This window comes from Habropoda laboriosa, unplaced genomic scaffold (assembly GCF_001263275.1).
Source record: "Habropoda laboriosa isolate 0110345459 unplaced genomic scaffold, ASM126327v1 scaffold176, whole genome shotgun sequence".
Taxonomy (NCBI): Eukaryota; Metazoa; Arthropoda; class Insecta; order Hymenoptera; family Apidae; genus Habropoda; species Habropoda laboriosa.
In genome coordinates, this window is record NW_017100321.1 from 212,925 (window position 1) to 226,906 (window position 13,982).

Consider the following 13,982-nt stretch of genomic DNA (forward strand, 5'->3'; position numbering starts at 1 on the left):
TGAATTTTGTTGTAGTATTGGCAACAATGAATAACACGTCTGCGGGGTTTCCACAACCAATCACACGGAAAACGACAGCCATTCCAGAATTCGCTAACGGGAGGAAGCGTTTGGCGTTCATTGGGAAAGAAAATCCCTTTCTTGTCGCGGTTAAATTTGTTCACGGCGTCTATAATCAGCATTCTCCTTATGAGATCTGCCGTTTTTGCATAGTAAGTTCGGTGAGTCAAATATTCTGGTGTGCTTCTCAAATATTTCGACCAGCATTTTTAAGTCGTGAAAATGGCGAATGGGTAATGCCACAACGTAAAAAGAGTTCTTCCTCTTGTCTTAAAAGTTCGCCGTTGGCTTTGAAACGCAGTTTCATCGTGCATGAAGCCTATTAATTCGTGCACTTTTCTATAATTTTTTCGTATTCAGTATCGTTAAGAAAATTTTCTTTGCTGTAAACTTGTTTTGTGCTTCGAAAAGTGTGGGGTGTTGTCGAAGTTTAATAATTTTTCCTTATATCGAGTATAACAACACTTTCGTGAAACATTCATATCGAGTATATTGACGTGTGGGGTTTGTTCGATAAATTGAACAATTTACATTGTTCGATTTTATTTGTTTAATTAGATCAAAATACTTACCGTGTATCGATTGATAAAATGAAACTCGAAGTATAAACTATAGTGACATAATTACTCGTATGCATTAATTTCGTATAATTTTATTGAGCCTTGTTCGTAATACATGCACTTCTTTCATGTGTTTTAATTCAGTCATGCGATTACGAAACGATAAATTTAAGTATATGTAGATTTGTTACTATATTAATTCTGTGAGTCAAAATTATATAATGTTAGAATTCAACAATAATTTACGTAAAGTACGAGGAGTGAGATTAACAATTCTTAAATCAAGAAGCAACACACTTCAAATACATTATAATGATTTAAATTATATTGTAGTTATTGAAATTAAAACTTCATACTTATTTTATAGTTACAGTTTCTGATTGTTATAAGAGGTTATAGGTACAGTATGGAAAAAATGGTGTGTGTTGCAGGATCTTAGGCAACTGAGTGTGTGTTAGGTGTCAAGATCAGGTATCAGCATCATCAGTGGACTTTAGTACAATGACATGGTGCAGTTGACTCCTTTTCCACTTCTCCATTTTGTTATCCTTCGCTGATGGACTGTTTGCTGCTTGGTCGTCTTTATTCTCATCGACTTCTTATCTTTCATCGTACATTTTAACTGAGGGTGAAGAAGGAAGAGATTTCTCAAGTGTCTAAAGCTGAAGGTAATGCTTCATAAGTAATGTAATAAAATCTAGCTCATAATCGTGGAGGGAAGTGTTGTGATTTTACTACAGGCTCATTTTGTTCTTCATTATCTTGGAATGTTCCAAGATGGTCATTGAGAGCTAAGCACCATTTCACATTTATATTCCATGCAAAATATTTTTTTTTTGTTTTCATTATACATTCATGCTATCTAATGAGAAATGGTAAGTAGTTAATAACAGTGAGAGTAATAAAGAGACCAAAAGTAAATTATTGTTTAGAAATGGAGAACATTTTACATATTTGCATGACTACCTCATATGTTCTTCATTTTTTAAGAATATTGATCTTCACATATATCCTGACATTACAAACTTACCTTAATAAAATTTGAAAGCTGATACTTTTTTGTGAGGTATGCATATCATGAACTTGAATAATACTGAATTAAATACATGAATAAATTTAGACAAACAATTTTTGAAAAAGAAAAAAGAAAAAATGAACTTTTGAAGAGTAATCTTCCTCATACAAGCTCAATGTTAAAGTTAAAAATTTTTAACTAATACAAAGGATCATAATCATGGATTCTGCTCATGTTGCATTAATTGAACTTTAAATATACATTTGTAATTTTTAAAACATAATCAAATTTTTTTTTTTGTTAAATCTTTGTTTCACTATACACATTTGTATATCTTGAAATATTTAAAAATGCAGCAACTATGATTATTTGATTCATTTATTATGCATGAAATGAAGGTAAGTTTATTTACAACTAGAAAGACTTTGCATAAATAAAATTTCGATATATTTAGTAAAGTCCAAATTAAATATTCTTTATATCATTATAAACATCCACATAATAATTTATTCTTCATCTAAAAAACAATTCTGCAATTTTATATCTACCAAAACATTTACCCAGTTACTAAAAGAATCCTTGATATGTAGGAAATGATAGATTTTTAATACAATTATTTAGTTTCAATAGATAAACTAAGTTCTAATATTTATTTTACATTACCACAAAATGAAATAATCGAAACCTTGATCTAGTTAAAATATATAAAACAGAAATCGCGGGAAAAGATCGTTCAGATATAGATCGTAGATTTTACATAGTATTCCGATGAATGAGCTAAGAGGAATGAAAGAACAGCTGGAGTGGGATATCTGCTGCATTTCTCTCCCCCGATTCTTCTTTGCTGTGAAGTGCATTTCTTTTGCAAGGTCCTTGAGAGCTGGGAGTCATCGCCTTCTCATTCAAGTGCATTTCTGTTGCATGTTCTGCGTGGACACAGTGGTCATCGAATTATACTCAGTTCTTCCTGTCGTGTACTTTATACATTGCACTGGTTCATGAAGTGCAATCTTTTTCGTCGGTTTCGAAAGCACGTAATATACATTGAACGAGAAGTGCAATAATAATAACTTAATCACTATTTAGCACCGTGGTATTACTAAATTTTACAATTATAATACGGTACTTGTTCCTACACATTTCGTAATAAGCTAAACTGCATACGTTAATCGTAAAACAACCGTAAAACGTACTTTTATAAAACCTAAAATCTTTAAACTTTGAACTTAAAAAATACGAAGAATTATTCGTGGACTAGCTATAGTCACGATTCACGGTAACATTTTTATATATTGTTTAACTATCATTAACATGATCGTTTCACTACGTCGTACAAAATGTTAATACTGGTGCTGAGCGACGAGAAAACGCATGGATCGAACGTATACAACATGGACGATGGCAATCTGCTATTAACCTTCTGCCTACACAACATTACACTGTGTTACTGACAATGCATATCAGATCGTGCACACAACACGAGAGAGAATGTACTACTGTTTGTGTCGTTTGGGCTTTACGTTTAGTCAATATTTCTGATAGTTACGCTAATTTTGTTTCATTTACGAAGAAACTGTTCTTTAGTGCGTTTATTTAACGCCACGACATTTAAAAATCGCGCGCTATTCGAAACTTCTTTTCGTTTATAAATATATATGCGTACAACTTCTTTTTTAACTTAATTCTGAGTACTCTTGAATCTTCGACGAATTTATTATTGCGTTAAGAAAGGTGAGTGCAAAAACAGTTTCGAACTTCTGACAAGAGACGATAATAGAAATTTGGGTAGACGAGAGACGGAGAGAGCGAGGGAGAAAGATAAACACAAGTGTGTAGTGTTTTGGTCGCCATGAATGCTTGTAAATTGATACAGCTACAGGTTCAGATTTGGTCGCATAAAAGCCTGGTGAATGGTGAACCGAATCTCGTCGTCTCGTTGGATCTCTACTCGTGTCCGTGGTTTCGACCTGTCTTTTGTGCTCGAGCTGAACGGTGCAGCCAAACTTTGAATCACGGCAACTTCAGACCGATACATCGACCTCCTATCCCCTCCTCCTGCTTCCGTATATCTTGACACAGGAAAAAAAAGAAGAAAAAATAGAAAAAAAAGAAAGTGTGTGTTACCTATTCACAGAAACAGAAGGTGAAATAATTTTAATAAGATAGCTAAAATTTAAGAAAAGAAACTTACGTTTTAACACCGAAATATTATAATTCGCGAAAGAACTTGGTCGGAAAATTCAACAGTACTTAAAGTGTATAGCTGAAGAAGAACTGTCTACATTTCGTGCATAGGTTTATGTTCATTTGTCCAAGGTCCTTGTTCTCTTTACGAGTAAAACAGGTTTTGAAATGAGAACGCTCCCCACGAGGAATCACCCTTAAAACTCGACCAAAGATTTACGTTCCTTTCATCCGAATGGACTACGTTTATGTTGTTCGTTTTTTTTCTCTTGACGCGTTTGCGTTGCATAATACGGGGAGAGTCGCGCACTGATTCACCGAAACTTCGACCACTCGGTATATGCTTTTCAACGTATTGATTAACGCGTTAGAGAAATCTCCGAACGATTATCATCATCGAATTTCCAACGTGCGTACTCGAAGGTGTCTGCTCCCGACGGAAGCTTGATCTACGCGTCGCAGTTTCACGAACAAAAAAAAAATTCAGAGAAAACAAACGTCTGAAACGTGATTCGCTGTCCCTCTTGGAATCTTGTTCTCTCAAGACACATCATGGACGCGCAACGCTGTTGGATGCAACCAGAAGAAACATACCCTCGTCGTCGTGTTACTTTCCATCGATCTGTATGATATCGATAACTGATCTCGCGAGGTATCGAACGTTCAACGTCGATCGTCGTTCATATTGATGCTGGTAGATGCTTAAATATTATATTACAGAGCATTTTTTGAGTGAAGAATTCTTAACAGAAATTGCAGTATATATTATAATATGCATGTTTGATTAACTTCAGATTAATTTGATTCAGGTTAAAACACTCGAAATTGTTGGCATAGTAAAAAAATGCAATTTACGTGAAACTTTCATCCGCAAACTGTACTGTATTTTAATAACAGTTTCGATGGACTTGCTTCGCTATAATTTACAAATTTCGCCCTGGATCTGGTACTTCAGGTTTATCTTTGAATCTAACGCGGTTTAAGCCTGCATAGACATTCTCGATTCCCTGAGAACCCTGTATTCTATTATTAGACCACTTCATCCTGCAATATGATCGCACTGCCGCTATAATGTTACAAACTCACCGTACTACTATTTACCATTTTCGCAACTCGAACGTAACAAGTCTCGAAACTGTAGGCGAATTGTGAGCTCTGGAAATATTGACACGGTTAAGCATCACGTTCAACGAACATTTCACGTCTGCGCCATCAGATTGAATCTACCCGACGGTCGACGTGTCCTATTTTTAGATCGCTCTCTCTCATGAATTTCTGTAAACGCGTGGTTTGCGGTGGATTAGGGGTGCCGCAGAAATTCTCGACTCATTTATTTCAACAATTACAACTGAAGGTCATTGTCACGCTGAACGAAATGAACAATGGTATTGTCGCGATTTGATCACAACCTTCGTTCACGTTTATTAATATGGATAACGATTATTTTCACCGTGGGAGAACGCTGATTCACGTTCAACATATGCAACGATTCGAGGCGATAAATTATTCTTCCCGAGTCGTACGAATTTTTTTTTTTTATTGTTCGAAATGAATCTTCGACTAATGAGATGCTTTATGAATGAGAAAATTACCTCCCGTGGGCTTTACGACACGTTTTAACGATCTTTCTCAATCTATAATTGATCGCACTGGAAGTTATATATCGTTCTATAAATCATTTCGAATTTATGTTAACGAACGATGTTTGAATTGACACTTCCTTGCAAATACATCTACTCTGCTTTGTTCTTATTTTAATTTATGACTCGTACGATGAACGTTTGATCTTTAGTTCAGTTTGAAGCTTTTTTAACAGCCTAATCTGAGTTATCCTAGCGTTTACAAAAGAATATTAATCGATAAAAAGAGTGTACGTTTATTTGCTGCTCGGATGGGTGCGTTTACGAATTCATCATCGTTTTAGCCGTCGGAAGATCGTTGCGCGTGAAATCCGTTAAAACAATAAATGCTTCTGGTACACACGTGCTTGGAACTTTCGATACTCTACAAATGGAACGTCTGAATTTTATATCGCTCTATAAACAACGACTGGTCTGCGAAAGAAAAGAAAAAAAAGCAGAAAATCTCCGTTCGTTGTTCCATCAACGATCGACGTGATTAAAAATAATTCCTTTAGAGGCAGAATTTTTTATTTATTTTTCTTAGATCATTTCGGCTTCAATTTTTACTCGAAGAGCAATTTTCAATTTATTTTCACTCGATTTTTTCTAACTTTCTGTAGTTATACTCACCATTTTCTTATTCCACGAAATAATCAGTATATTCGCTTCGGATTCGTTAAAAAAGCAGGGGAAAAATCGATTAAAAGTGTAAAAGAGAATTCCACTGAAATTTTATAGCCTAAAAAACGACGTCGAAAGGGAAACCTGCTTTTACTTTCAATGAAATACGGCAAGTCACAGGTTTCTAATTGCAATTCAACTAGTTGCGACGTTCTGAGATCGACGTTAACACGCTTACAAGCGGCGTAAAATGCTTTTACTGCTCGATGGCGATCTTTTATTCATCAGACAGGTAGAATCGTCGTCGTCGGACGTTTATTATTCATACTTTAATCGATCCACGGAGAAAGTCCCGCGGTATCTAAATCGTTGCATCAGCAACGATAACGAGACAAGAAACAAAGTACCTGGAACGATGTTGCGATCGAGGTTGTGCGCAATTATACCATCCTCGTGTCGGCGTTAGAAACGATTCTCGGTTTCCGGAATGAATTACTTGGATCTGGGACACCGAACGCGACTACGAGACAACGTATGCCCTAAAAATAAAAGGAACGATGAAATATACAATGGGATTTTACACATTTCACTATTTCCACAAGAAATTTTATGCGTGAAAATAAAGAGGAAAGTTATCCGATGGATCATGGGTAATCTATTTTAAGTCCACAAAAGATGGCGAATTTAAGATCGATCAATAAGGAAGATGAAACCTGTGTTGACGTCATATTATATTACTTTTTAGACGAATAAGGATATTTTAAGTCAGTTTTTCTTTCTTTTTTCGATAATTTATAGTATTCTGTTAGAATTGCTATTGAAAAATATTTATTATGTGAATAATGGGAAATTATTGATATTTATACAGAACGTTGAAAATGACGAAGTTATTTTATGATTTCGTAAGAAAAAAAAGGTGAATGGATTATTCTTTAATAATACAAAATTGTTTGTTCGACCTCAGAAGTATGCATTTTACACAGTTCCCAACCATTACACTCCGACCGTGCAAAAAATAATTAAAACTCTCGTTTAATTGGTCGATTTAAGTTCCATTAAGGTAATCGGAAGTAAGGGTGTGTGATCTTAAAGCGAAAATCTCGTTGTTCTTTACTGGCTGAACAATAGAGTGGAGGCAGAGATACGATCGATGAAACCTTCGAGGTTTTCCGTGTGCCGCTCGAAAGCTTACGAGATTTCTGTCGTGTGTGTTCCATCGTACTGGTCCTGTTACGCTTCCTCGTATTCTTGGAAACGAGATTCGTCTTCTTACGAACGCTTCGCTGTATGAAAAACGGACGATCTCGGTTTCTCGTTCTTGGAAATTAATATTCCATACGTCTAAACAAAAACATGCAGTTTCCGTTCACTCTTAACCCCGAGTTCGTCTGACGAAAAAAGCTCGACGCCATAATTTTCAATCCGGTTATTTCTACAATTGTAAAAAGTAACACGTCAAATCGGAAAGGTTCAATTTGCCTCGTCATATCAACTTTAAATTTCCCCTTATCCTCAGTTCCATCGAACGAGATTTCAGTGGTTTTCCAGGGACTATAAAATAATAATGCAAACGAAAAATAAAAGAATTCTAAATTCTGGAAATATAAAAATTCTGCCAGACTCTAACCGTAGGGTTAAGGAAGAATTTAATGTTCGTTAATTTTAAACTTAATCTTACTCTTTAGTACTAATAAGAAGAGCAGTGAACAAGTAAAAATTAATCCAAAGAAACGAAATTACACGTCAATATAAAAAATACTGTATATACCGTAAAATGAAAAATTGCAGCATTTAAATGTATATTACACAAAAAACAGAAGAAAATAATAAAGAAGTGAAAAAACTGTAGTGTTTCAATTTTATTATCTCCAATCATCCAATCTTCATACAATAAATAAATAAATGAAAAAAAGAAAACGTTCGTTCGCCATTTTCGTCTCCAGGAGTCTCTTTCCATCTTCGTTTAATTCGAACCCTTCGGCTCGGTTGCAGATCCTTCGAATAACAGTCGAAAATGAGCGTGATAATCAGACTACAGAACTTGGCATGGTCCGCCAACGCTCTGGACATTCGCCAATTTTTCAGAGGCTTGAGCATACCGGAAGGAGGAGTGCACATTGTCGGCGGCGAGCTTGGAGACGCGTTTATCGCTTTCAGGTAACGATACGAATGACTACTAAATAGAAGAAAACTTCCTCTACGTGCTTCGTCTTCTTCGTTCCTCTCTCTCTTTTTTTTTTTCGTTTCTCTGTTTTTTCCCCTTTTCTGCGTGTGAAAGTTCGTTGCTCTGCGCTTGAACGCAACAGGTGGTTGCCGCTGTAACTGTGCATTTGAACTTCGTACGAAATATTCTACAGTGAAAAGCGTTCGAATATATTGAGTTGTTTTGTATTTAGAATACTTTTCGATGACTGTATTTTGTTTCTTGCAAATTGAAATTTTTCAGTTATTAATCAACGATAGAGTGTTTAGATAAATAAGAATCGTTGAAAAAACTCTTGTCTAGAGTGGCTGTTTCACTACTACAACGTACTTAACCTGCTTCGGCAGATTCGTGGACCATATGTCATCAAAATGTTTTCATTTGTGCGATTTTTTATTTCATTTTCATTTTTCTCTTTGTACCTGTCTATGTTTCGTCTTCTCTCAATCTATGTTGTTTTGGACAAATGAAAATATCCATGGAAATAATTAAATAAATAAATAAATCATAATTGTCGTGTCCATAGAAATAAAGAAAATTCTAAACGATGGAATGCTTCAGAAATAATCGACAGATTAAAAAAAATGAATATAAAAATTCAGCTACATCAACAAGGTTAGCACAATCCGTGCCACGTTGAAAAGAAGTTAAAAAGTCAGGTTGAAATATTCAATCTTTGCACATTACACGAGCATAGAGTCGAAAAATATTCCCTTTCAATTAATAAAAATTCCCTTTCCCAAAACTGTCGTACACCGTCGATGTTACACACGACACGAAACGTTAAAAAAAAAAAAAATTTCTAACACCCTCGAAACCTAACCTAACCTAACCTTTATACGAACGATATTCCATGCGACTTGCAGCACCGACGAGGACGCCCGGCAAGCGATGATGCACGATGGCGGCAAGATCAAGGAGATGAAGATCAAGTTGCTGTTGAGCTCACGCACGGAGATGCAAAAAGTGATCGAGGCAGCGAGGCAGCAGACTCTGAGCCTGCAATCGTTCATGCAGACAGCGCCAGTTGCTGTACAGGCAGTCGTTCCAAAGCCAGGATCGCCGAGCGATCGTCGAGAGAAGGAAAAGGACAACGACAGTGAATCCAGCAAGGATCGGAAAGACAGGCGGGATAGATCGCGATCCAGGGATAGATCTCGATCCCGTGATCGCGACAGGGATCGAGACAGGCGTGACAGAGACAGAGGTCGAGATCGTAGGCGTCGAGACAGAAGTAGATCACGAGATAGAGAACGAGACAGGAGGGACAGACGTCGTCGACGCGATCGATCCAGGTCTAGAGACCGTACTCGATCCAGAGACAGAGATACTAAACGTAATTCCACTGGAGAACGTCGAAAAGAATCCAATGACGACGATAATAACGACGTTGTCTGTGTTGGACAGTTTCATAAAGACAAACCTGTAGCAGGTGCGAAGAAACCATTGGAAAATGGGATCTGGGAGGTTCCCCCGCAAACACAAATGCAGGCCGCCGCAATGTTGGCACCTGGTATTTTGGGCGCTGGTGTAGCTGCACTGTCACAAGATGGCGAGTCACGGTCTATGACGTTTAGCAGTTCTGTTATTGGCCAGCAATCGATGCTACAGCAAAATCAGTTTCCTATCAATGGGATCAATGGTGTTGGTGGACTGATGCAGTCGCATATTCAGACACTTGGACACACTGTAGGCATCAGTTCTTTGTCTCAGAACGTGGGAACTCCTAGTCTGCCTAGTTTGACCACAGGAGTGAGTACACTGAATAGACCTAAGGAACCTTGGAATCAGAGTGAGCAGGGTAGGATGGACCAGGTTAGGTTCCCTGGTAGATCTGGTCAGTTTGCAGCAGAGATGTATGGCTCGAATGGTTCTATAAATTATAGGCCTGGTATCAGACCAAATAATCCTTTCCTGAGTAAAGTGCAAGAATTGGAAGGTCGCCGAAACCCACACGCCTTCCAGGCGAACAATTCTCAGTTCAACTTTGAGAACGACAGACAAGGGAATCGTAGTTCAACAAATAATTCCTCTAGATTCTCTGGAGAGGGCAAAAGCAATGATGGAGGTAGTGGTCATTGCGTAGAAGTTCGTAACATGCCACTAAGTACTACTTATAATGATGTTCGTAACGCGTTTCAGGGTATATATATAAGGAAAGACGGATTGAAACTGATCAATGATAATCATGGAAACAGAGTTGGTATTGCTTATGTTAAATTCAGTAAGGCTGAAGGTAAAGAACTCGCTCTAAGTACACCGAGATACGTCAGAAGATCGGAGGTAGAAGTTCTGCATCTTGATGAAAGTCTATTCGACAAAGCAGTGGACTCTTACTCTCCTGAGAAAGAGAGAGACCGTGGAGAAGATGGAATCGACGATGTCAGATCCTCCACATGTATTCTACTGACAGATCTACCGTCTTTCACCAAAGAAATGGACATCGCGAAGCTCTTCCACGACTGGAAGATCAATGACCTGTTCATCACCAGTACCAAGGAATCGGGAAACGTTCTATGCATGGCCTACGTGCAATTCGCCAGAATAGAAGATGCAAAGGCATCCGTTAATGCATCCTTAAAAATAGGCAATAAACCTGTGACAGCCACAGCGATTACCGAAGAAAAGTTTGCTCAATCAAAGAGAGACCATGAACAAAATAGCATGAACCAAACAGCCACCTCAGACTGCGTCATAATGCGGGGTCTTCCCTTTCAAACAATCGACCGTGATATCCTAGATTTCTTTTCAGACATAGGAATAGTACCCCATAGAATACACATGTTGCTCAATCAAAATGGCAAACCCGCTGGCGAATGTTTCTGCGAGTTCGACACAGCGGAAGAAGCTCTTAGAGCCACAGCAAAGAATGGTTTACCCTTTGGGAAGAATGTGCCCACCATAGAACTGGTTCCAAGAGCAAAGATGTTAGAAACATTGGGAATGGTTGATCCACAGATCATGGAGACACAACAGCAACACTTTCCACCACTTCAAGAAGCCCGACCAAGATTCTCAGGACCTATGAATCACCTACCCCGTTTTGGGAATTCTGGATTTGGTCCAAGATGTCCTCCAGGTTTAATGGGAATACCCAGACACATGTTAGGTCGACATCCAGGCTCCATGGATTATGTAGAAGGCTTTGGTAAACCTGGTTGTGTTTTATCCTTGGAGAACGTTCCCTTCAAGGCTGATATTAATGAAATTATAGAATTCTTTGGCGACTTCGATGTAAAGAGAGAAAATGTGATAAGGCGGTACAATGAGAGGGGTATGCCCACTGGTGACGCTAGAGTAGCATTCGCGTCACCCAGTGAAGCGCAGCGAGCCTTGAGAGAGTTGAAACATTGCAAAATGAGGGACCGTACGATATACATGAAACTCGCGTGAATACCAACACAGGAAACTGTCAGGTTACAATTTACAGAGGAGCATGAGGAAGTTGATCCTAAATCGATCTCGGGATGGTTGAGGAGATGAGTCCTGTATGATCGATGGATCTTCTGTATTCTGTGTGGGAACAAAATAAATATGTCGTAAAGATTCAGAATGTGAAGGAGTTGATGCGTGAGTTTCAAAGAAAGAATGGTGTATTATACTGATTCAAGAATCATTCAGAGATGTTTTTCATGGATTTGCAACCTTTACTTCCTTGTTCTTCAGTTTTTGTAAATAGGACACTGTGGTTTTTGTAAAAACGATGTTTCTTTAACGGCTTGACCGTCGTTGTTTTTTATTGACACGGTTTCAAGGAAATTTAGTCTTCTGGCGCGAAGACTGTTCTTGCTAATGGAATACGATGATTAATTGTAGACGTTTGAAATGACTGAGAAAGCTAGCAAACAGTACAAGCAGGAAATTTCCGTTTCTCTTGTTTTTTTTGGTTAGGCTTATAGGTTAGTTTCTAGCGCATCGACTGTTTAGTTTCCTTTTTTTACTGTATTAAAGCCGGGATAGTAGTTATTTTATATCCCATCAAGTGAAAACAACGTTGTTGTATTCGCATATCCATGAGATAAGAATTCAAATTTGTAAATATAACGTAAGTTGTCATCGATTCTACGAATCTATCACGTTATGTTACTTTTCGTCGACACGTGACATTCATATACCTATTACACATTGCTTTCGTTCACCTAATTATCTAGATGTTTAAAAACAAAGCGCAATAAAGAGTACAATAAAAGACTTCGATAGGATATCGAGCAATTTTTATCTTTTAATTCGATCATAGAATAATCTTACTTATGTATTGAATTTCAATCACTTGTGAATTTTGTAACATAAGCGTATGCAGTACAGAATTATACAAAAAGTACAAAGTTCGAGTATCAAAATGAATTTTTTCTGTACACAATTTAAGAAACACCCGAGTTATTAAATACACATCGTATTTTCTACAAACAATTATGTATGTACATTTATATATACCGCATCAAACCGGTTTGTATATAGACTATATATACATAGACGTACAATAATACATTATAAATTCACATAGATGTAAAATATTTATACGGTGAATTTATTGATCAGACATAGGTGTACTTAAATTGTTCAGTTTGTCGCATGTTTCTGTTCAATATAAGCACTTTAAGACTTCAATAAATTTATATTTACAGCGATAACGCGGTTGTTTAAACTATACCCCTCTTTACTTTTTCTTTATTTGCAATAAAATGATAAAGAAATATAACATGTTTTTAAAACGCTTTGTAAATGGCTTCGAGATCGTAACATTTGATAAAAAGAAACTCTAAAGTTTTAGAATTCCATATATGTAGAGAACTCCCGATATCCCAGGACGTGATATAGAAAATATTCAAAGATATAGAAACCGATATAAAACAATTTAATAAAAAAATCGATATGAAATAAATAAGCAATTTTATTTCAATTAGCTTATTTAAATTATATAGCTACACATATCTCTTGATATGCACGTACGCACAGCACTGGCGCACCGTAAATCATGGAAGCACTAAATCTGACCAGTGACTGTTATCTAGCAAATTTCCCTGTAACATTTATCCACGGTACACTAGAATACATTCACTAAATTTTTCAGAAGACAGATTGAACCGAGATTAGTTCGTGGATTAGTCAATTCTTAAGTGGTAGTAAGTGCACTTAGTTGTAAATTCCGTTCGAAAGCTCTTGCAACGTCGGTGCTAATGGAATCAATGTCTCATAGATGTCGCATCAAGAGCATAGAGAAACCAACTGCACTTATCGAGTAGCGGATCATCGATTTTTGATCGCAAGGAGTGGGTATGATCCCACGAGGTTATTCGTGCTAAATGTGCTGTGGCAAATCAGTGCTGCCTAAATATTGAGTCACAGGCTATTTCTGTATCCGTTCTCCGCGCCTAAGCTCGTAACGCGAAGCATACACGTGTCGCGTGCGTTCAGCTCGAAAGGTTTCGCGTGCGAGTACCTAGGGCATAAATGATTCGTATGCTCTGAGAACGTGACAACACCACTAACGAATCGGACAATACCTGATCACGATGAAAGGTTTAAGCGTGCAATGAAAATAGGGGACAGTTGACTCCTAAGCTCCTTTACTTAATTGATATCTTTGATCTCGCTTCTTCAATCGTTTATCAAATACAATTGAAGAGGCATTTGACGTTTCAAAATTATTTTTTCAATAATAAATTTTTTCATTACAAAGGAGCATTGATTTTTTCATCGATCAGTGTTAATCTCAA

At 37.1% G+C, this 13,982-nt stretch overlaps 1 protein-coding gene across 1 annotated transcript; it reads left to right on the plus strand.

Annotated features, from left to right (window-relative positions):
• The first annotated feature begins 1,160 nt into the window (after window positions 1–1,160).
• LOC108574259 lies at window positions 1,161–11,694 on the plus strand. The gene is made up of 3 exons (XM_017936817.1): window positions 1,161–1,288; window positions 8,055–8,219; window positions 9,132–11,694. Exons 2-3 carry the CDS (start codon window positions 8,077–8,079, stop codon window positions 11,656–11,658), a joined length of 2,670 nt encoding a protein of 889 aa, XP_017792306.1. The 5' UTR covers window positions 1,161–1,288; window positions 8,055–8,076; the 3' UTR covers window positions 11,659–11,694.
• The last annotated feature ends 2,288 nt before the right edge of the window (window positions 11,695–13,982 follow it).